This window comes from Gossypium arboreum, chromosome 10 (assembly GCF_025698485.1).
Source record: "Gossypium arboreum isolate Shixiya-1 chromosome 10, ASM2569848v2, whole genome shotgun sequence".
NCBI lineage: Eukaryota > Viridiplantae > Streptophyta > Magnoliopsida > Malvales > Malvaceae > Gossypium > Gossypium arboreum.
Window position 1 is genome coordinate 128,676,415 of NC_069079.1, and position 24,967 is coordinate 128,701,381.

The 24,967-nt window shown below is 35.3% G+C and overlaps 1 protein-coding gene, 1 long non-coding RNA gene and 2 pseudogenes across 2 annotated transcripts; 3 read left to right on the forward strand and 1 right to left on the reverse strand.

The window, feature by feature from the left end:
* Positions 1–8,890: 8,890 nt before the first annotated feature.
* On the reverse strand, positions 8,891–9,466 carry LOC108451609 (cucumisin-like). The gene has a single exon (XM_017749281.1). The coding sequence runs from the start codon at positions 9,464–9,466 to the stop codon at positions 8,891–8,893; it is 576 nt and encodes a 191-aa protein (XP_017604770.1).
* A 457-nt stretch (positions 9,467–9,923) lies between these two features.
* Positions 9,924–11,229, forward strand: LOC108452873 (NAC transcription factor 29-like; annotated as a pseudogene).
* Positions 11,230–11,705: 476 nt separating this feature from the next.
* LOC108451608 (cucumisin-like) lies at positions 11,706–17,876 on the forward strand (annotated as a pseudogene).
* Positions 17,877–19,337: 1,461 nt separating this feature from the next.
* On the forward strand, positions 19,338–22,657 carry LOC128281496 (uncharacterized). Its single transcript, XR_008271717.1, has 2 exons — positions 19,338–20,029; positions 22,144–22,657. It is a non-coding gene; the product is annotated as an uncharacterized LOC128281496 (long non-coding RNA).
* The last annotated feature ends 2,310 nt before the right edge of the window (positions 22,658–24,967 follow it).

A 24,967-nucleotide genomic window follows, 5' to 3' on the forward strand; every position in this document is an offset into this window, starting at 1 on the left:
TACATGTCACATGTTCCATACTCTAGTGCAGTAGGATCTCTTATGTATGCTATGGTTTTTATCATATGCAGTCAGTGCAGTTAGCAGATACATGCGAATCCCGGTAAAGAACATTGGAAAGCAGTTTAGTGGATTTTAATATACTTACGAGGTACTGCTAATGTTTGCTTACAGTTTGGAAGAACTAGAGATGGAGTCATTGGGTATGTTGATGCTGATTTTGCTGGAGACCTTGATAGAATAAGATCTTTCACAGGTTATGTCTTTACAATCAGAGGTTGTGCAATCAGTTGGAAAGCCACTTTGCAAACTACAGTCGCTTTGTCTACTACTGAAGCTGAGTACATGGCGATTACTGAGGCTTGTAAAGAAGCTATTTAGTTGAAGGGACTTTTTAGTGAACTCAATGAAGACCTTCAAATCAGTACATTATTTTGTGACAGTCAGAGTTCCATCTTCCTTACAAAAGATCAAATGTTTCATGAGAGAACAAAACACATTGATGTTTAGTATCATTTTGTTCGTGATATTATTGCTTATGGTGATATTGTTGTAAGCAAAATTAGTACTCATGAAAATCCTGCAGACATGATGACTAAGTCACTTCCTATAACCAAGTTTAAGCATTGCTTAGACTTGGTTGGTGTTCATTGTTGAAGTTAAACCCTTAAGGGGTTTTATGGAAGAGGTGGAGAACTTGTTCGTTGAGAGTTCGCGATAAAGAACTTGTTCATTGAGAATTCGTATCAAGGTGGAGATTGTTAGAATTAAGTGACCCGAATCCTTATTGAAATAAAATACAGTGGTAAAATAAAATAAAAGAAGAATCCATATAAAATTACACTTCTTTTATTTTATTTTATTTTTAGAATAAGGTTTTTTAAACCTTATTAAACTCCATCTATTTGATATTGATTAGAATAAGGTGTTTCAATCTTTCTACACTCCTATTAGAATATGGTTTTACAAGCCTATAAATAGACATAGTCTATTCCTCTTGTAATTATTCGAATTCGACATAGTGAATTTTCTTCTCCTCTGCCCGTGGTTTTTTCTCGAAAGGGTTTCCACGTGAAATCTGTGCGTGTTCTTTATTTTTATTTCTCTTTTCTTTGAGATTTATTATCATTACCGACATTCTATTTTTTTACAAAGGTTTTTGGTTAAAAAGGGGACACGGTCGTATTAGGCCCGTGTTGGGCCACATGGCCGTGTCACACACTCGTGTGGCCTCTGTTCAGCCCGTGTTGATTAATAATGAAAGCCCAGTCTTTACACGGCCTTGGACATACCCGTGATTTTGGGGTAAAATGATGAATAAAAATTCACAATTTTGGGGTTGATTCTAAAAGACCCAATAAACTCTTAATTAAAATTAGAGGATATTTTGTAATCGATTGTTTTATAACATCGTGGTATTTTACATCGTTGAAAGGGCCTATGTGAAAACAATAAGATGATGACAAAATTATCAAAGATTGGGATTCCTTATTTCTTTCCAAGAGCGTATGAATAGTTTCGAGATTTTGGCTAAATGATTGTTAAATCCTTGCATTAGAACCGAACAGATTTTTATTAGTACGATCTCAGCTATTATCAGAAATCAATCATTAACCCCATGGATCATTTCTTTTTTTGATATAAAAAATATGAGGTTTCACTAAGTCGATTCTTAAGTAATCTCGAATCAGACCATTAGTCCTTACTTCAACAAAGGAAGCACAGGCCTATTCACAAGAAGAACTTTTGTTGTCTTGGCCCCAACTCAACACTAAACAAGTCCAATTGTTACTGAGCAATTTCTGGATGTCAAATGGACATCCTCATAAGGTAATTTTAATGTGGCCGATTTTCTCTCCTTTGCAATCAGTTTTGCAACAGCCCCCGCTGCTCTACCTGATTGTCCACCCTATCCAAGTGTGCTTTCTATATTATGTATAGTTGTGTCTAAGGGCATATCGATTGACATAGATTCTTTTTTTTCATCGATAAATTAAAACTCCTTCCTAAACTGTACAAGCTTCTTCCAAAGTACAGGGATTTATGGATGGAGATCTTTCTTGTTAAAAAATAAGCAAGAGTGGAAAAGAATCCATTAAATAAATTACGCATGTTTTTTAAATCAAGGCAAATCATAGTTGGTTTGGCTCAGCCAACAGAGGGGCATGAATTTTAACATGCGGACGTGGATTCAAATCTCATGGTTAACGTTTTTTATTCTTTTATTCTTATTTGACTTATCAATCGCCCCTAATCTCTCCGGTACTTTCCCTAATAAATTTTAACTTTTTCTTATCTATAAAGTCCTACTAAAACTCTATGATAAAAGAAAAACCCAACTAAAAATCTGTCATATTTTAACAATTTTAATTAAAATAAAATACAAACCCAACTAAAAACTTACGATAATTTTGATTAAAATAATCAAAATACTTTCATCTTAATCAAATTACTGATATTATTTATTTCTTTCGAGAGTTATATACAAATAAATCTTTTAATTGTTTCAATTTAATCTTAATTCTAACCTATTTGAGTTTAGTTCCAAGTGTATTATTGATCTATAAATAGTCAATGAATTCATTCATATTTTATCATATCAATTTATTCAAGTTTTGTTTATTTTTTTTCCAAGGACAAATTTCAAAAGTGTAACATTTTTTTCTGTGCTTCTGTCATGCCTTTTGGTATCAAAAGCTGAAAAAGTTGAAGTTGTGGTTGAAGGAGCAACTTCCATTGCTCAAACCGATGAAGATTTTATTTGTGTTACCCTTGATTGGTGGCCTACAAACAAATGTGATTACGATCTATGTCCGTAGGGTCAAGCTGGAATTTTTAATTTGGTAATTTTATTTTATGTTTTTAGTATATATTGATTAAAGACTATTTATTTACTTAGATGTTTATTAATTAAAGACTATTTATTTATTTATATATTCCATTTGTAGGATTTGAAGAACAAGATTCTTGAAAAGGCTGTCAAAGGTGAGTATTAGAGTTATTCTAATGAATGTTTTGTTTAATAGTTTTTTATTTATTTATTGATATGAGCAGCTTCTAATATGCTAATTAATGTTGGTGAATAAGTTATGGTTTCAGCATTTCATCAAGATCAAGTGGTGTACAACATTTGAAATAATATTGAGAATTGTCAACCATTCCAAAAACAAGTCAAGGGCTTCTTATTTGGTTTCTCCATTAGATGTCTTGACATGAAGAGATGGGATGAACTCAATGAGTTTTTCAATCAAACTCGGTATAAATTTATGACATATGTTATTTTAAAATAATAATTATGATATGAGCTATTCATGTTATTTTTATGTTGCAGAGCTAAAGTTATATTTGGATTAAATGCTCTTATATGAAGAAAAGAGTCTGAAGCTGAAAAGACTCTTTGGGTTGGTGATTGGTATTCACATAATGCTCAAGAACTCATGAGTTATACAATTTCCAAAGGATATAAAATTGACTCGTATGAACTAGGTATTTGATTAATATCAATTTTTTTATGTTTTCAAATTAGTTTATATTTGATTCACTCTTATCAAATGCAATTTTCTTTTCTTTTTTTAGGAAATGAATTGTGTGGAGTAGGAGTTAGTGTTAGGATTGAAGCTAAACAATATGAAAGAGATGTATCCAAATCCTAAAACTCAACCTAAGGTTTTAGGCCCGGGAGGTTTCTATGACAAGAAATGGTTCGATACTTTTTTGGATGCTTCAGGACATGGCGTTATTGATGGAGTTACACATCATATTTATAATCTCGGACCCAATACCTATTTATATATCAATTAAAATATTTTTTTATTATTTATTGTTGTTCCATGATTTGTTTAATTTTATTGATGATTAATGCAGGTAATAACCCAGATGTGGTTCGTTATGTCCAAGATCCATTTTTCTTGACTCAAACTGCTCAAACATTTAAAGATGTTTTAAATGCTATTGACAAATTTGCACCATGGTCTGGTGCATAGTTTAGTGAATCGGGTGGAGCTTAAAACAGTGGCGGCCAATTAGTGTCGTATACATTTGCATTTGGCTTTTGGTAAGTGCTTTTCAAATATTTTGTTAGTTTATTATTTTTAACGCCATGTTAAAATCTAATGATTAACTTATGACTCCAATAGTGCTCAATAGGCCACGTTAAAAGCACTTACCAAAAGCCAAATGCAAATGTATATGAGACTAATTAATACTATAGTCATGAGTATAAATATTTACAGCATTGTATAGTCAGTAATACTGTATTACTACAAATTAATCAAAACAAGTAAAAAATTACGACAAAGCCTTCATTAATACAACATGCTACTTTCGCCTACATCGTCTAGCACTTGGAGAATTGTTTTTCCCTTGTCCATGCATTGCCTTTTTTACACTTTTAAAAAAAATTAATAAATAAACAGTAAATGAAAACAAACTTTATTGTTAAATAAATAAATAAAGATTGTTTTTGACTAACAAGCCTTATCTGCTTAATTCTTGCAGCTTTTTGTTTGTACCAATATGAGATATGGCAAGATTACATAATTGAAATTTCTTTAGGAAGACCTTTCCGTTGTAGTTGCATCCCAAATAAAAGAAACATGCATACATATACATACATACATGTTGAAAACGAATGCAACTTCTACATAAAAACCAAATTTATCCTTTAAAATATATTTTTTAGAAGATTCTAGAATATATATAAAATAAAGAAATAGGATATTCTCTAGAAGACTAGATTTCATACATGAACATTCTAGTCATTTAGATATTTGTGAAATTAATGGTAAGGATGTCAATATGTGTCAACAATCCAACGGTCACTAAACTCTATAAATAGGGGTAAGAGCTTTCATTCATGTGATGATAAAAAAGAGAAAAGTGTGTGTGATATTGTAATTATATTTTGTATTAATAAAAGTGTTCTCTTCTCTTGTAATTGTAAGTCTCGGTTAAGCCTTAAGTTTTTAAACACTTAGTGAACTTGGGTTAACTTTATATGGTAAAATTGCACTTAGGCTCTTCTTAAAAATATAAAAAAATTGATTTAGTCCTTTAAAAATTATAAAGATATAAACTATTAAAATGATGAAATTGCATTTCTGCTATCGTAAAATTTACAATTTAATTTTAACCCCTAAAAAAAATTCTATTTTCGCCCCTGAATTGGAAGTTTCTTTAATAAAATCCTATTCTTGAAAAACTTATTTTTTTATTTGAGTTGATCCGAATACTTTGATTAATAATCGAATTAGTGAATTTTTACAGTTTTAATTTATAGTAAAAATTTTACCTTTTTCAATTCAAAACCCAATTTAAGTCGAAATCAAAATATCTCAATTTAAGTTGATTAACCCTAAATTCAACACCAATGATTTTGATTCCAAACCCTAACCCTACAAATAATCAAACATCCTATAAAAATAATCAAACTTAAATCTAACATTGCTAAAAAAACCCTAAAAATCTTTAAAAAATAAAATGAAAAATAAAAACCGAATGAAATATCAGTTCGATTACCAAATATTCAACAAAACTCGGGTGGTGGTGGCATGCCAAACTCAAAATCCAAAAGGTACTCATCAACAGAGAAATCAAAATCAGGGTTGACACCAGAAAACTGTTGCAGTGGTGGCGGCGGCACCGACCACTGTGGCTAAAATTGCAACGGGGACTGTGGCAAGTTAAAACCAGCATTGGCCACGGACTAAAACTGATTACCAAGAGGAATTGGAAAACTGATTACCAAGAGGAAACATTGAAGTCATTGGAGCAGCATCATTTGTTACAAAATCACCAAAATTTGGAATCTGTTGCTGGAACCGTACTCCAAGTGTTGGATTATGGCCTGTATAAAATTTTTGGTGGGCGGACCAGAAGTGCTTGTAAAGTACAAACTTATCCTCCACATCCGAAACTAACACTGTGCTACTCACCCTCTCCACTAATTTGTTAAGCATCACCTCCTCTCTATTGGACAAAACATGTTAGCAAACAAAACAAATTAATTATAAATAAGCACATATGAAATAAAATATGAACAGAATGATTTATAGTTAATGTATCAAATACAAAAATCAAATAAACCATAATAAAAAGTCAAAATAAATAGAAATAGGGATTTTAGAAACATTGAGGCCTGTGAAACACAATTTCTTTAAGACAGATTCGGCCACTCCTATGGTATTTGGAGTAACATTGGTCGAATGTCTCCCAAGATACAACAACAGCAATGATCAAAGTAATAGCACCTCTACCACGATCAACGAACGAACAATGCCTTTTTTTATCACCGGAATATCTGAAAAACACGAAAGAGGAAAAGGAAGAGTTTTGAGAACAACAAAGTTTGGCAAGAGAAATTATTAGAAAGTATGAATGTGTCAAAACCCTTTAGAAATCATGGCCTTTTATAGGCATGGAGAGTGTTGGAATTTTGGAAAAAATATCCACAAAATCAATAAGATATGTTTCCATATATAAGCAGATTTTGTATACGGAGGAAACTAAATTCTTATTGGGCTAAAATATCTGTAGGGCCATTTGGGCCCAACCAGTTCAAACATTTCGAATCGCCCACGTCATGCGGGTGCTCCTCAACTCCATCAGGTTTGGACCTGCACCCCTCTTGCGCGCGAAGCAGGGTTAAAAGCTTAGTCATTCAATTATCCTTCAAGAGAGTTCACATATATAAACACATCTCACACTTGATATTTAACCAATGTAAGATCTAAGCTTGTACTTTTTCCTCAACAATATTTCCAAGTAGCTTACTTTGAACATCAATTTCCCATTCATCATTCAACCATTTTGAGCATATGATATACCGTTGTAAAGGTCTCATGGAGTAGAATATGAAACCATAAAATTATGAGTCAAATCTCTACCTTTACCTATTGAGAATATGCCTCAAAGTTCCCATAAAATGCAATTTTTCCAACACTCTCTTCCCATTAACGATCTTGTAAAGAGGTCGTTCCGTTCTTTTCTACTAAACCCATAATTACTCATAAAGTCAGCTATTGTTCCTTCCTTTTATCTTGCAAGGCGAAATAGGCTTGGAAATTCCTGTTTTAGTGGAGATTACACACCATATGTCTATCCAAAACATCGTTGTCCTACCATTCCCAAGCTGCTAGCAGAAAGAATCCATCCCCACCCATTGACATCTTTAGAATTCTCAACAATACCTCTCCACACAGTCGACATATCTTTTGCATGAGTCATCCTAAAATGCCACCGTTGCACTTTCGGCCCATACTTAGCTAGGATGACCTTACACCACAACGCTTCTTTTTTTATCGCAAATCTTCAGCTCCATTTAGCCAATAAAGCTCTACTTTTTATTCCTAAATTTACCACACTCGCTCCTTCCTTCTCCTTTGGCTTACATACTATATTGCAATTTATCTTAGCCATCTTCTTTGTCCTTTTTGTATTCCCCCAAATGAAATTCCTCCTTATCTTGTCAATCTTTTTTATTACTATCATCGGAGCTTGGAATAATGACATGAAGTAAATCGGTAAAGAAGACAAAACATGTTGATTAACACTACTTTCGTAGCCCATGAAAGTGTACGACACTTTCACCCCGATAATTTCTTTCTGAATTTTTCTACAATAGGGTCTCAAGTGGCTACCTTCTTCGGGTTCGCTCCTAAAGGAATCCCCAAGTAATTGAAAGGCAGAGATCCAATCTTGCATTTACAAATTGTTGCCATCCGAAATAATGTTTCTTCTTTCACATTGAATCCCACTAAGCAAGATTTTTTGAAATTGATACTAAGACCCGAAAAGATCTCAAAACACCGTAGAATATACTTCACATTGCTCAGCTTTTTTTCATCCATTCTCAAGAATAGAATAGTGACATTCGCGAATTGTAGATGAGTGAAAATCAAATCAGGAATAACATTTTGAAAGCCTTCAATTAGCCCCATCTCCATAGCTTTGTCCAAAGCTAAATGAAGAACTTTCGTCACTAAAATAAATAAGAATGGAGATAGCGGATCTCCTTGTCGAAGACCTTTACGGAATCTGAATTCATTTGTAGTTGACCCATTAAGGATTATTGCTTCTCACACCGTAGATATGCATTCCATCACCCAACCTCTCCATTTTTCGTCGAATCCATCTTGAATAACACCAACTCCAGAAAATCCCACCAAATGCAGTCATAAGCTTTAGAAAAATCTAATTTAAAAATTAGATTGCCCCCTCTTCCATCTTTCTTCTTGATCGAGTAAATTATTTCGTTTGCTATTAAAATCTCATCAAATATTTGTCTTCCTCTAATGAATGCACATTGTGTGTCGCTCATCACCTCTCCGACTACCTCTCTTATCCTTGGAGAGAACACCTTTGACACAATCTTGTACAAAGAGCTCACCAAGCAAATTGGCCTCAAATCCAAATTTGTTATTTTATAAGACATTTTCTTTAAAAAAAGTTTTGATTTTACCTTTTCTTTTTTGGAGAATGATTTCCTTTGATAATTCATTTTTCACCAAACAAACATCATAAAACAATGAAAATATTTTACAGAAAATATTTTACATGCAAACAAACGGATCGTAAATTCTTTTTATTTTCAATCTCAGTTATATGAATACAATTGCATCCTAATACAATTGATTATCATGAAACATTGAAATTGAAACATCAAACACAACAAATAAATAAAACATGTTATACTTTTTTTTGTTTCCTATAAAATTAATTCATTCGAGTAAGGAAGCATAAGCCACGATAGGGCTCCTCACTTAATGCATTCCGTTGTCCCAAATCAACGAACCGGAAACCATAGAGTTCCTGAGTTGTGCTCCGATGGTCACAGTAAAAGATTGCTTTTGGCCAAGAGATTCGAAAGAAAGCACACGTGGTTGAACTTGAATTATGAGTCCTGGTGAGCATTAATGACCGCCTTGTAAGTCGACACTGGTGAGCCAACGTTCATCACTGTCCGATGAAAGACTCGTGTGACCGAATCTCCGGGAGTTGTGGATAGTGCGAAAGAAGGGTAGTTTAGATCCCACACAGCTTCATTCATTACTTCAGAACATTTGGTGTTACTTTCGGTTATGAGCTTGATTTGTTTAGGACTATATCCTTGTCCACACAAGAATTTAACATAATCAATCTCCCCAGCATCGTATATCAATCCGGGTCGGGCTGCTAGTGCAGGGTTTATATGGTCTGCACCGTATGCGAACTCAGCTTCGATGTTGTTCTCGGAACTCATCGGAAAAGCTGTTGTCATTAAAGCAGATTTAATGGCGGCAGGGGACCATGTTGGATGAAATGATTTAACATAAGCGGCCGCACCGATCGCATGGGGACATGACATGGATGTACCTGAAATAATGTTGTAGGAAACAACTCTTGTATCGTCTTCGGTTTCTGTCAATGGGACAGCTTCAGACCATGCTGCTAAAATGTCGACCCCAGGTGCTGTAAGATCAGGCTGCATCCGAAAACTGAGATACTAAGAACAGAGGTACAAGCTTTAAGTCTTTACATAATATTCAGAGCAAATTACACCATAATATTTATTTATTTTTATTTAATTAAAATTATATTTATGAGAATTGCTTTAAATATTTTAAAGATAACTACGGAAATTTTATTAAATTAAAAAAATCATCAATCCCTTTTTTATCCTTTAACAATTATCCTAATTTAAATTCCATATTATCTAATAACTTTTTTATCAATAATTAATTAAAAATATGAAAAGATTAAGACTTCGAAATATCTCTCAAATCTAATTTATCTAATATTATTTTATTAAATAATTATTTTTAAATTAAATATTAAAAATTAATAAGTCGGTTAAACTTAACCCTACCTCTACATAAAGACTAGACAAGAAAATATTTCAGATAAAAAAATTTACTTGTTTTTTGGAGTTGTAAGCACATTCTTCAATGTCAGATAATCAAGTTTTCATGGATCCATTAATGTTGAAGGAAGAAAAAGACGAAGCTTGCCTTAGATCAATTCCTCCTGGTTATAGATTCAAACCGAAGGATGACGAGATTATTAATTTTTACTTGAGACCCAAAATCTTTGGTTTGCCTTTGCCACCCAACAGAATCAAAGAGGTTTTTCTCTACAACTATGATCCCCAAACTCTTACAGGTACCCAGTTTTTCTTTTCTTGGCTTTTTCTTTTGTTTTCTTTAAGCTTTTCCATGATTTTGGTGGTGTTGTTTTGTCTTGGTTTTTTTATCAATAGCAATGAGCAACAATGCACTCTCAAATGGGGTTGGAAACGAATATTATTTCTTCACGCCAAGAGATCGAAAATACGCAAATGGTTCGAGGCCGGCGAGGAATGCCGGTAACGGGTATTGGAAAGCAACCGGAGCTGATAAGTTGATCCATCATAAAGGAAAGAAGATTGGATTGAAGAAGAGTTTAGTCTTTTACCAAGGGAAACCACCAAAAGGTGTTAAAACCAATTGGCTCATGCATGAATACGTATTAACCGATGCTCCGATTAGAAAAAGACTCGGTAATGAAGACATGCGGGTACGATCCTTCAAATATTTTCTTATCGTGTATTCCTATTCAAATTCGACACTTATTTTTCTTTTATTTTTTCAGCTTGATGATTGGGTGTTGTGTAGAGTATATAACAACCCTAGGGAAAAAAAGCCAAAACATGAAACCTTACAAGAAGGTCATCGAGAGGAAGCTCAAGCGGAAGCTGATACCAGTGCAATTGCACCTTACGATGGAGCCCAAATGGTTCAACAAGAAGGTCATCAAGTGGATGGTGAAGATGAAGCTGATACAAGTGCAATTCTACAATACAATGGAACTCAAATGGTTGAAAATGGGATTGCATTTGCACATCTTTACGAACCCATAAATACTAGTTCCCAAATGCTTCAAAATGGGATTGCACCTCTTTATGAACCCTTAAATACTAGTTCCCAAATGCTTCAAAATGGGATTGCATTTGCACCTCTTTACGAACCCATTAATGTACAAATGCCACAAGGAACTAGTTCTTGGTTTCCAGAACAAGTTTATTCAACGCCATCTTTCAACCAATATGGTGATTATACGTTTGAACATCCTACACTTGGAGGGTTCAATATGCCAGATTGTGGTGTTTCTGAACCAGCACTTTTCCAGATTAACATGCAGCAGCACTTTTCAAGTGATTTTGATCTTGATCAGCTCAATCAAGATCCTCACGCTGGGTTGCCACCACCATTATAAGTTGTTTCCAGATTAGATATATTGTTTACTTTAGACTTCAATTACAAATTAGGAATGATAATGTTAATGTTGTAATTGAATGTAGAATTTTTTGTTGATGTGTATGTATTTTTTGTTATTTATTTGTGTTTATAATATTTTTTAGAATTCTTCATTACCTTTAAGTTTATTTGCCTCATCTTTGGTTAATTTAGCTGCAAATCCATTGAAACTCCAACGGTAGCTATGGAGCAAAACATTGGATGCAACACTGCATAAATAATACATAAACCCAAGTTAAATATCAACGAATCCTAAGTGGATTAAAACGCGCATTTGAGGACAAGTCAAATCATTTGTTTAATTCATATAGCTATCCTCGTAAATTAATAGATTAGGAAATCTTAATTTTCATAGTACCTACCAACACTGAATTTAATAAATATTAAGCAAAGCCACAACTAAGTCGGCTAAATCGACTTAGCTGAATTGGTTAAATGATGGTATGGTTAGTTTATTTGATAATGTGAGTTACTAAATTTTATAATCGAGTCGGTTGATTAAATCGGGTCGAATTGATTAATTAGATAATTTAATCAATGTTAAGTTGATTTGGCTACGTTAATTTATACTATTTAAATTGGTCATTAAAAAGTGTTTGTATTGGACTTATGATATAAAAATATGAAATAAGTGTAAATGATTACTAATTCTTATATAAATATTAAATTAAATAGGGTTTGGGCTTCAAATTTAATAAACTTTATTTTTTTTTGCCTAATGTTATTATCCAAATCATCTCAAATATTGGACCAACCTATGGGTTTGGGTGGGCGTATACTTTAACCTTTATAGATTTAAGAGAAGGGATTGTATGAAATTGTGATTCCATGTCATCTTAATCTCTTTCCAATCGGAGAATGACAAATTGGATATTTTCTCTTGAAAAATAAATCTAATTTGTCATTCTTCCATTGGAAAGGGATAATGATGACGTAAAATCACAGTTTCATACCATTCTTTCTCTAGATTTAAATATATACCACTCGACACTATCGCTCTAGTCAGAATAATATATTGAGGACTAATTTATGTACATTAATAATTTTGTAGGGAACCTCCATAAATACATTCGATCTAAAGGGAAAAAAGTACCCATTCATAGCTGGTGCAGCTGCTCCAAACACCTCACAAGGTTATACATCCGACGATTCAAGGTATATATATCTTTGTATTTAATGGTGATTTATTCAACTATAATCTCAAAATTTATCCAATAAAATTCAACTCTTAATCTTAATGTCATGGAAATGCCAGGTTTTGCGGTCCAGGAACATTGGACGAAACATTAGTGAAAGGTAAAATCGTATTCTGCGACTATACAACCTACATCGAAGGTCCGGTCGAAGCTGGTGCGGTTGGGGTAGTGGTTCGAAGTGGAAGATACAAAGATTATGCATTTACTTACGGTTTACCACTTTCGAATTTGAACTTGAATGATGGAAGGAATGTTCTCAACTACGTGAACTTGACAGAGTATTGATTCTAACATCATTACCGAACATTATTTTTGTTTTGTGAAACTCTGTTTATTGCATTATTTATTGTTTTTTATGGTTGCCATGTTTGAAATAGGAACCCAACCGTAACCATATTCAAGACTCTTGTTGAAGATGATCAATTCGCTCCGTTTGTTGTTACATTTTCATCAAGAGGGCCTAACCCTGCTACACCTGACATCCTCAAGGTAAATTAAATGAATTCTGGTGAATTCTTTTGGTCAGATCGAGTTATTTAGATTTTTCGAACCGTCCATGATAGTTCCGCTTGATTCAATTCTCATTTCTTTTTTATATTAATTTTAAGTTTTGAATTTCATTCTGACAAAATGGGCCAAAATATGTGACACTTTTGGACCTTATTGCTAGACCTGTTAATCAACCGGTTTAGGTTGGTTTTAGATTAGGTGAATTTGGATTTTAAAAATTTTAATTTATTTTCAGGTTTAAATTATTCTGTTTGGAGTCATTTAAGGTTAGTTGTTCAAGTAATTTTAGGTTCGACTCATCCCATGTTTGGTTTATTCTGGGTTTAGGCAAGGACGAAGCCAAGGGTAGGTAAGGGCCTTGATGTCCCTCTTAGTTAAACGGTGCAATTGCACTTCTAATCCCTTACAATATTTAAAATTTCAATTTAAACATTCCTGGCTTTGGCTAAATAGGAAATTTCACTCTTGACCCATTTAAAAATTAATTATTTACAATTTTAATACAAACTTTTTAGCTTTCACCCTCCAAAAATTTTTAATTTTATTTCAGCCCCTATCATAAAATTCCTGGTGTCAATGTTGGGTTCAAGTCATTTTTGGCTTACGTAGTTGTTGGGTTTGGTTTGGATGGGTTCTGAGTTGTTAACATTTTATGGTCAAATTCTCTTCTTAGTACTCGTCTAGTTTACTTGATTGTTGAAGTTGGCCTGCATGCAGCATGTGAAGAAGCCAAAGTGTCAAGAAGCAGCCCGAGCCATGCATGCAAATTGCAAAGAAAAAGATCAAACTGTTGTATTATTACGGGTGAAGTATGCTTCTTGAACCGTAAAAGGTGGCCATGCGACTTGAGACCAATAGACGTAAGCGAAAGCTTCTCGATCATGTCCGATTTCAACTCATTTTGGTTACCTTAAGTTCATAGTTTGTAACTTAGTTCTTGTAGAACTTAGTTGGTAAATCTTTTGATGTATTTTTTATATTGATTGACTGAAAGTTCAGCAAAGCAACTTGTGCAAGCTAGTTTAGCAATTTTCAATGTTTTAAGTGGTGTTAGGTAAATGTTTAGGTAGCATTTTGACTTTTAATGATCATCTCATGTTTGATATATGTAATGGCAGTTTGCCAATGTAAAATTAATGAAAAATTATCATCTTTTTCATTCAATATCCTCTCCATTTCCTTTGCTTTTCAATTTTGTTTCTATTTTTGCTTAAAAACTCCAGAGTTGATTCTCAAGTTTTCTTCATTCTTCATCCGGATATATTACGCTGTTGTTTAAGATCCAGGCTGAAGTTAATATTTCATCCGGATAAAGTGTGTCAAACACCAACAATTGGTATCTAGAGCTCATTTCTTAGTGGACCTGTCATATTTCAACCTTCAAAACAATGGCTACATCAGACTTCTCACCAGCTGCACCACCAGTCTTCAATGGAGAAGGCTATCACATATGGGTGGTTAAAATGAAGACCTACCTACAGACATTCGACCTATGGGAGGTAGGCAACTCAGATGTTGAACCAGCACCACCCAAAGCCAACCTAACAGTGGCTCAAATGAGGCAGCATGCTAATGAAAGGACCAAGAGGTACAAAGCCATGTCATGCATTCAAAACTCTGTGTCAGATGTGATCTTCACAAGGATTATGGCTTGTGAGACACCAAACAGGCCTGGGATAGACTGAAGGAGGAGTTTCAAGGTACTGAAAGAACAAGGCAACAACAGCTTTTAAACTTAAGAAGGGACTTAAAGAACTTGAAAATGAAGGAGGAAGAAATTGTCAAGCAGTATTCAGACAGAATTATGGCTGTAGTAAACAGCATAAGGCTCCTTGGTGAGCAGTTTAATGAAGCAAGGATAGTGGAGAAGGTGATTTCAACCTTGCCTGAAAGGTATGAGGCAAAAATCTCATCTTTTGAAGACTCAAGGGACCTAACCAACATCTCTTTAACAGAGCTGATCAATGCTCTGTATGCACAAGAGCAAAGGAGGGCCAGCAGATCGGAGGAGCACCAAGAAGGTGCCTTTCAAGCCAAAGCCAAGTCTGCCTTGAGCACCTCTACCTACAAAGACAAGAATACCTGGTCAAACGAGCCTAAAAGCAGATGGTGCAGGAAGATATCCACCCTGCCCACACTGCAAAAGGGTAAGCCATCCGGGTAAAGTATGTTGGTTCAGGCTAGATGTGTAGTACAGATTCTGCAAGAAGATGGGTCATGTAGAAAGGGTTTACAAAAACAAGGGCAGACCAAGACACAACCAACCCCAGCAGCTAAGAGCTGAAGCTCAAGTAGTAGAAGAAAACAATGACCAAGAAGAACAAGTTTTTGCAGTTTCTTGCTTAGCTGTTAAAGGAAAAGCCACAGATAGATGGTTGATAGATAGTGGTTGCACAAACCACATGACCCCTGATGCTGGCATTTTTAAGTCAATTGACAGAAGCTTCAAAACAAATGTGAAGGTTGGAAATGGACACTTCATCAAAGCTGAAGGCAAAGGAGATGTACTGATAAACACTCCTACAGGTACCAAACTTGTTACAAATGTCTTGTTAGTGCCTGAAATTGATAGAAATTTACTTAGCATTGCTCAACTGCTTGAGAAGGGCTATTCAATTGTATTCAAAGGCAAAGAATGCCTGATTAGTGATCCAAGTAGATCCAAGCTCATGACAGTAGTTATAACAGAAAAAAGTTTTATTTTGGACTGGAATAAGAGTCCAGATAGTGCCTACACAGCTGCTGCAGATGAATCCAAGCTGTGTCACAAGAGGCTTAGCCATGCCAATTACAAGTCAATGGCTCAGCTAACCAAAGAAGATTTGGTTGAAAATTTCACTAATTCAGTTAAGAAAGAAAGGAAACTTTTGACACTCAAAGAGGTGCATGATATGCATGGGAATCAATCATCTGGTCAGATAAAATAATTAAAGTCACATGTAACTAGCTTGGAACTTGAGCTGAAATCATTGCAAGCAACTAACAGAGATATGGCAGAGCAGTTAGAGAACAAAGCAAATGAAGCAGAAAAACTGGAAGAATAAAATACAGGACTCCAATCTCGTATTTCATAACTCAAAATAATGTTAGAAAAGGGAAGAAAAAGGAATTTTTACTCTCACAAAAAAACTTGAGAATGACAACAGTGAATCATTGTCTGGTGTGAAGAACTTGACTGCTCAGAAAAATAATCTGCTATCAGAGAATGAGACGTTGCAAGCTGAGAAGGCTCTGTTGAAAGAAAATTTGGCATTTGAAGGTGATGAAGTATCAAATCAAGTACAGAGGTTAATGGATCAGGCAAACACATTGCAGCAGCAGTTGGAATCTCTTCATATCCAAAAGGCAAAACTGGAATTACAGTTTGAGAGAAAGAAACAAAAGTCATCTGAAAAATTGAATAAGATGGAGAATAAAAAATCAGAGTTGAAGCAAATGGTCGAGGACATTCAAAGAGATTTGAAAGCAAAAGGAGATGAGAAAAATGATTTAGTGAATCAAATCATCAGAGAATACTTAAAGAACAAGAGTTTGCAGCATGCAAGCCAATGAGGAGTGTTGAAGTTGGCCTGCATCCAGCATGTGAAGAAGCCAAAGTGTCAAGAAGTAGCCCAAGCCATGCATGCAGCTGCAAAGAAAAAAGATCAAACTGTTGTATTATTACCGGGTGAAGTATGCTTCTTGAACCAGAAAAGGTGGCCATGCAGCTTGAGACCAATAGACAGAAGCAGAAGCTTACTGATGCTGTCCGATTTCAACTCATTTTGGTTACCTGAAGTTCATAGTCTGTAACTTAGTTCTTTTAGAACTTAGTTGGTAAATCTTTTGATGTATTTTTTATGTTGATTGACTGAAAGTTCAGCAAAGTAACTTATACAAGCTAGTTTAGCACTTTTCAATGTTTTAAGTGGTGTTAGGTAAATGTTTAGGTAGCATTTTGACTTGTAATGATCATCTCATGTTTGATATATGTAATGGCAGTTTACCAATGTAAAATTAATAAAAAATTATCATCTTTTTCATTCAATATCCTCTCCATTTCCTTTGCTTTCAATTTTATTTCTGTTTTTGCTTAAAAACTCCAAACCTGATTCTCAAGTTTTCTTCATTCTTCATCCGGATATATTACGCTGTTGTTTAAGATCCAGACTGAAGTTAATATTTCATCCGGATAAAGTGTGTCAAACACCAACATTGATGCAGCCTGATGTTACAGCACCTGGGGTTGACATTTTAGCAAAGATGGTCAAGTCATCCCATTGATGAGACATCAAGATGATACAAGAATTGTTACTTACAACACTATTTCAGCACATCCATGTCATGTCCCCATGCAACTGTGCGATCGCTTATGTTAAATCATTTCATCCAACATGGTCCCTGCTGCCATTAAATCAGCCCTAATGACAACAACTTTTCCGATGAGTTCGAGAACAACCTCGATGCTGAATTCGCATACGGTGCAGGTCATATAAACCCTGTACAAGCAGCCCAACCAGGATTGGTATACGATGCCGGCGAGATCAATTTTGTTAAATTTTTGTGTGGACAAGGATATACCCCTAAATAACTCAAGCTCATAACTGAAAGTAACTTCACTTGTTCAGAAGAAACAAACGGAACGGTGTGGGATCTAAACTATCCTTCTTTTACATTATCTACAAGTCCCAGAAATTTAATCACTCGAGTCTTTCATCGGACTGTGACGAACGTTGGCTCGCCAGTGTCAACTTACAAGGCGGTCATTAATGCTCCAACGGTTCTCATAATTCAGGTTCAACCAAGTGTACTTTCTTTCAAATCTCTTGGCCAAAAGCTAACATTGGTTGTGACAGTGGGAGCTGAAATTGGAAATTCAATGATCTCTAGTTCATTGATTTGGGATGATGGAGTGCATTAAGTGATGGAGTCCTATTGTTGCTTGTGCTTCTTTAGTGGAATGAATTAAATTCCAAAAGAAACAAAAAAAATAAAGTTTAATAATGTTTTGTTTTTAATTTGTTGTCTTTGATGTTTTTAGTTTTCTAACTTACATGATAATAAGTTGTATTCATATGAGACCTATAATAAAACGAATCTGATCTTTGATGTTGATTCTCAAAAAGCTTAATTTGGATCCAAAATTTGATCTGCAGATATTTTAAATAGGATTATATGAGAAATATTATGTATATTATTGTGATAAAATAAATTTTAAGTATGTTTGGTAAGGAAGAAAATTGATCATAGGAAAAAAAGTACAGAGTTAATTATTTTTAATGGTGAATGTACTTAGTAAACCCTTCTATAATAAGGATAGGATCAAATTAATCTATCTATTTTATTGGATCAATTTAATCCTTCTACTAATAAAAAGAATAAAATAAATCATAATTTCAACAGACTTAGTATTTACTATTTAAAAATGTCATTTATCATTAATAAGGTTAATTTTTAAAAGTTTTTTATTGTGTTGGAAATGAAATCTTTTGTTTGAATTAGAAGTGCAAATACAAATGAAAAAAAAACTGATTTTCATGTCATTTTTTAACATTAAATGTTAACTCCGTTACAATTTAACCTCATTTAATTCTTTTTCCATAGTACATGAATCAGAATGATGCATTTAATAGCATATGGATTGCTTTGATGCAATCCATGTAACAGAGGGACTTAATAGGTACTTTTTTAACTCTATCAAGTAATGAATGGATGTTACTTTGCTTTCAATTTTTCCATCATTTCTACCAACTACACCAAAGAAAAGAAAATTTATGTTTTCCTTCTTTCTAATTTTCTACTCTTTCAATTTTTTATCCTATCAAATTTCTTTCTACTATACCAAGAAAGCCTAAATGTTATTTTATCCCTCGATTAAAATAATAAAAATAGGGACTAAATGTTTCCTAGTCTTGAGAAGGGTATGGTATTTTGTAGAAATATTTGATTAGCTAAGTATGTATCGGGTGTAATGCTAAATCACATTGCACTTTTAGAGAGAGAACTCAAATTCAAATTTTGAAAATGATAATTTAGGAGAGGTAGTCATGAATCTCGAAAGAATTAGTCACGGATTGTAAAATGGATTTGAAGGTACCTTGATTATATAAAAAAAGTTTGAATTGTTAATTGTTTTCTTGTTATGTAACTTAATAATTGGATTGATAAGTTTTTTTTCCCCTAGTTGATTAGGGATGGCAATGGAGTGGGGTGAGGGCCGATGTCACCAAATTCACCATCCATTCACAATTGGCACACTCTGCTTTACCACCCCTTTCTTTGATATAAATGTATAATCTTGAAAATCATTATCACATCATGGATGTTAGATATATCCATTCCCCCACTGTGCCTCGCCCCACCTAGTGTCACGGGCCAGAGTTCAAAGCCCGTGACCATCGAACCAAATGCATCCGATGGAGGTCTATTACTTAGATGGGGATCATTTGGCCCACGTGAGCTGGCCCGATTCAAGGAACTATTGGAGAAGCTTGCCGAATTAAAGTCTGGTTGGCCCGATCGGACTGGCCCGTTGCTTGAAGAGATTGAAGGTCCATCTACAAATATAGAAACATGATCTTAAAAGATATGATATTATAGTCTTAGAGATCTTAGATATGATATGGAATCTTATAAGATATTATTTTATAAGATTACATATCTTATCTAAGATATGTAATCTTAGAAGATATGATATTATATTCTTAGAGATTTGGTGGTAGGTAACCTTTAATCTCGTCCGTCGATGTAATTGTATCTTGACCGTCGGTTTTGGGGGAGCTCAAGTATAAATAGAGAGCCTCCCCCTCATTTGTACTCACTCCATTCATTGTTTCATTATTCTTTGTGAATAAGAGAATAGAGAGCATTTACTCAAACACTTTGTGTGCGTCCCTTTCTGTTGTTCTTATAAGCTTCTTTTGGCATAAGTAAGTCTTCCGCTGTACGAGTTAGTGCCTTGGAGGAGTTCTTAAAGAATCCTCATTCGAGTAAAGGCTGACTTGGGCGAGTTTGGACTAGCGAATCGCCTAAGGCCGCACGGATTGCGAGACTAAAGGTCTAGCCCCGTGACAAGTGGTACCAGAGCTAGAGTTCGAACCAAGAAGTATTCGAGCTGTTGGTTCGAAGGCACTGTTGGGATGTCGAAAGAAGAGTTCGAACAAATACGGGCGAGAAAGTCTTTGAGGGAGATGCTGTCGGCAGTAGAGGTACGCGTGGGTAAACTTGAGGAGTCCATGGAAGATGTTAAAGAGTCTAACAATGCTCATGGGGAAAGCATTGAAGACATGAAGGATCAGCTCAGAGAATTTGTGACCACGTGTCTAACTTCCCAAAGGGATAACGTGCAAGAGTTGCTAGATTCCCAAAGGAAGAAGCTGACAGAGAAGAACAATGCTCTCGAAGCCATGGTGAAAGCTTTGAAGGAGGAAACAATGGCCGCGACGCTGACTTTAAGCACAAGAATAGAGGAGCTCGAGGGAGAGCTGGCCTTGTGTCGAGCAGCGGTGGAAGAAGGAGTGTCGAGTGCAGCACTCAGTAGCGAGTGTGTCCCGGAACCAGAAGAGTTTGCGGGGACAAGATCTGCATGTGATGTGGACAATTTCTTGTGGAGGATGGAAAACTACTTCCGTGCCAAAGGCATCGTGGATGATGCGGATAAGGTACAAACTGCTTCATTATTTCTTATTGATATTGCGCTTTTATGGTGGCGAGGTAGGACCACAGATGAAAGGCAATGTGAGATTGGAACATGGGAGAAGTTCCAATGCGAGTTGAAGGGACAGTTTTACCCAGAGTTTGCCGAGGAAGAAGCTCGGGCAAAGTTGCAAGGAATAACGCAACGGGGCACAGTGGGGGAGTATGTTTGTGAGTTCAAGGAACTCATTCTCCAAAGTTCGGATATGACCGAGAGAGAAGCAATGCTTGCTTTTCAAGAGGGATTGAAGCCGTGGGTCAGACAGGAGGTGGAACAAAGAGGTGTCCAAAAGTTGTCGGAAGCCATGAAGGTAGTGGTATCCGTGGTTAAGCTTGGTCTAGAGAAAGACAAGCTTGGATCTTCCAAGTCCGAGGAAAGGGGCATATGTGAAGAGAATCACAAGGAAGATACGGATGAGTATGGCAATGGCAACGGTGACAATTGTGGTAATGGGAAACCACGAGTTGGGAAGAAAAAACCCAAGAAGAGAAGGGACAAGCTAAAATGCTTTCTCTGCGACGGTCCACACATACTAAAGAAATGTCCGATAAAATCCGCGCTTAGGAAGAAGCCGGTGGGTAAGGCCTTGGGACTTGGTTCGAGCGCAAGGGGTGTTGAAGCCAAGGAGGCCGAAAGCGAGAAGAAGCCAGTCGAGTGCTTCTTATGTCATGGTCCGCATAGGTTGCGGAAGTGTCCGAGGAAGTCTGTCATCGAAGAAAACGATGGAGCAGACAAGGAGCCCAAGAAGCTTGGTTCGAGCAAGGGTAAAGCCGAAGCCAAGAGGGCTAAGAGGAGCAAAAAGAAGCGAGTAAAGTGCTTCTTGTGCCGTGGTCCGCATGAGTTGCGGAACTGTCCAAAGCAAGCCGTAGTCAAAGGAAAGGCAACGTCCGAGCATAGTGAGTCGTCGGAGGGGCTTCCACCCAAGGGAGAGGTGAGTTTGTCATCGAACTTAGAGGAAAAAGTTGCGATGAAAACAGTGAAGCTTGGACCAATGAGGCTCGTATCGAGTGAAGCGTCGGAGTTGGCCTAGTCATTGACAAGGCTTCCACCTATGGGAGAGGTGGGTGGTGCATCGGACTTCAAGGAAAAAGAAGTGATGCATGTGGGACAGTTGACCCGAGTAAATGCAAAGGTACATTCGAAACACTCTGATAGTGTTTTGCATTCTAACTTGTGTACTTGGCGAGAACGTAGGGGCCCTTTCGAAGTTCTTGAGCAAGGAGGCCGAGAGACTTTGGGCAAAGTAAAGCCAAGTGTCGTGAATCATGAGGATTCTGTCCGAGGGAAGTTAGAATGTGGGCAAGGGAGTGACATAACTCCTTGTCGTCGAGATGTACAAACGAGTAAGACGGCTCGAGTTAAGAAGCGACGGAAGCCGAGGCAAAAGTCCCAAAGGAAGGGAAGAGCTAAGACAACGAGTGGGATCCAAGGCGAATCAAGTCAGTGCCATTCAGGAGTCGCAACGAGGACGTTGCGAGAATGGGTGGGGGAGAATGTCACGGGCCAGAGTTCAAAGCCCGTGACCATCGAACCAAATGCATCCGATGGAGGTCTATTACTTAGATGGGGATCATTTGGCCCACGTGAGCTGGCCCGATTCAAGGAACTATTGGAGAAGCTTGCCGAATTAAAGTCTGGTTGGCCCGATCGGACTGGCCCGTTGCTTGAAGAGATTGAAGGTCCATCTACAAATATAGAAACATGATCTTAAAAGATATGATATTATAGTCTTAGAGATCTTAGATATGATATGGAATCTTATAAGATATTATTTTATAAGATTACATATCTTATCTAAGATATGTAATCTTAGAAGATATGATATTATATTCTTAGAGATTTGGTGGTAGGTAACCTTTAATCTCGTCCGTCGATGTAATTGTATCTTGACCGTCGGTTTTGGGGGAGCTCAAGTATAAATAGAGAGCCTCCCCCTCATTTGTACTCACTCCATTCATTGTTTCATTATTCTTTGTGAATAAGAGAATAGAGAGCATTTACTCAAACACTTTGTGTGCGTCCCTTTCTGTTGTTCTTATAAGCTTCTTTTGGCATAAGTAAGTCTTCCGCTGTACGAGTTAGTGCCTTGGAGGAGTTCTTAAAGAATCCTCATTCGAGTAAAGGCTGACTTGGGCGAGTTTGGACTAGCGAATCGCCTAAGGCCGCACGGATTGCGAGACTAAAGGTCTAGCCCCGTGACACTAGCCCCACTTTAATTTAAGTTTTACTAGTTATATATGATATTTTCAGTCTTTTTGAAGTTAAGTAAATATCTAAACATAATTCTTTAAAAAAATATTTAAACATAAAACTTATTGGGTTTCTGATAAGACATGCTTACAATTTTCTCTTGTAATAGCTATATATATTCAATGGTAAAATAGCAATTTCATATAGTGAGATGAGATGGAGTGAGACAAATAATTACTATAATCGCTTCAAATCGATTGTTCAAAGAAAAACTCACCCAACCCTGCATCCATTTTTCAAAAGAAAAAAATTCACTCCAATCAATACATATTGGTTAAAAATTCATTGGACGGTTGATAATGTACCCAATTGACATATTTATTGTGCTTAATTTTGATAAATTCTTAAATGAGATGCTACTAGTTTTGGATTAAATATTTGATTTTTGATCAGATGTAAAAGCAAACTCGGAAAGTCAAAAAGAGTAAGAAATTGGGCTATTGTAAAAGTTTTGGGTTGAAGAACAAGTTGATGGACAAAGATATACTTTGATAACTTTTATTTTTGGATTTATTTGTAAAAATAATACTTTTAATTTTTTATTAGGATAATATTTTAATTTTTCAGTATTTTATCTATTGATATTTTTAGATAACTCTTTAATACATATTTTATTTTTAAATACATATTTTATATATACATATCCATTAAATATATTTATTTTCACAAGTTACTGAATTTCCCATCTAGCTTTAGGCTAATAAACAATCTGGTAGAGAGCCATGAAATTCGAACCCATACTTAAAACCTTTCATACCGATATTTGTTATTTCTTTGGTTAAGAAGATAGACGCTGTCATCTTATAAAGTCATATTGGTATCAAGTCAAGAAAAACTTGTTGATTTGGTGATGATAGGCGCATAGTTGGAGGTACCACATCAATTGTTTGTCGTATTTGGTCTACCGAAGAACACATTGGTGTGTCCAATTAAGTAGTTGGTTGGATTTTGTTAAAGGAAATAGCAATTAGATTTAAACGACTAGCGCGATTGAGGTCATTGGTTTGAGTTAGGCCCTTCTATTTCACAAGGCTACCAGAGAGTTAAATCATAGACATGTATCTCATGGTTGTTTGTTGGTAAGAGTTAATTGTTGGCTGTTTCTGTAATTAACTTACACATAGAATGGTTAGTGGTCTGAGACATCCTCGATCACTATAACTGACTTATTGGTTGAAGGAAAAGACTTGTTATTAAAGTCTGGTTCGAAACAGGAACAAAATCGAGCCTGAAGTTAGGATTTCATCACATTAACTTATTTAATTGAACTTCATTTCTGCTTATTTTTACCGTTATTTAAATTTCAATTATCTCTATTATTTTTGTAATGGCCTAAATTCAAAATTATAGGAATAGTGGTTTCGTAACCACAAATACGATTTAAAGAGAAATTATTTTAAAAATTATTGCGTGAATATTAATATAATAGGAAAATCGTATGAAAATATCGATAGAAAAATTTTACCGATTTAGTGGTTAGTTAGAAAAAAATTATTGAAGAAATTGGGTAAAAACAAGGTATCGAGATCTCGATCTCATAAAACCGAGTCGAAAATATTTTTATAAATATTTATGAAATGTTAGTGATGTGATATTAAAATTTCGTTAGGAAATTTTACTGTTTGGGTAGTCAATTAAATGCAAAGACTAAATTGGAAAAGGTGTAAAAGTTGCTAGAATGATTAAATAGCTTAAGTGTCTAATGAGAAAGGATTCAAAAGGCAATTAGACCCAAAATTTATTTGGGCTGGATGGCAAGGGCATGAAATCAGCAGGAAAATTGATGATTTAAGGGAAAAATTGGAATATTGCATAATTAACTAAATAAAGATAGGACTAAATAGGAAATATTTAGTTTTCTCTTCATTTTTCTTCATTCTCATCAGCCAAAACGCCATATGAGGGGTTCTTTAAGCTGGTATTCCATAATTTTTGCACCAAGTGAGTTAATCCTTGCCTATTTCTTGTAATTTTTGTGTTTCTAAGACTTTTACAACTAGGTCCTACTATTAAATTCATTAGTTTTTGATTTCATAGATTAAATTGAAAGTCACCATGGTTGTGTT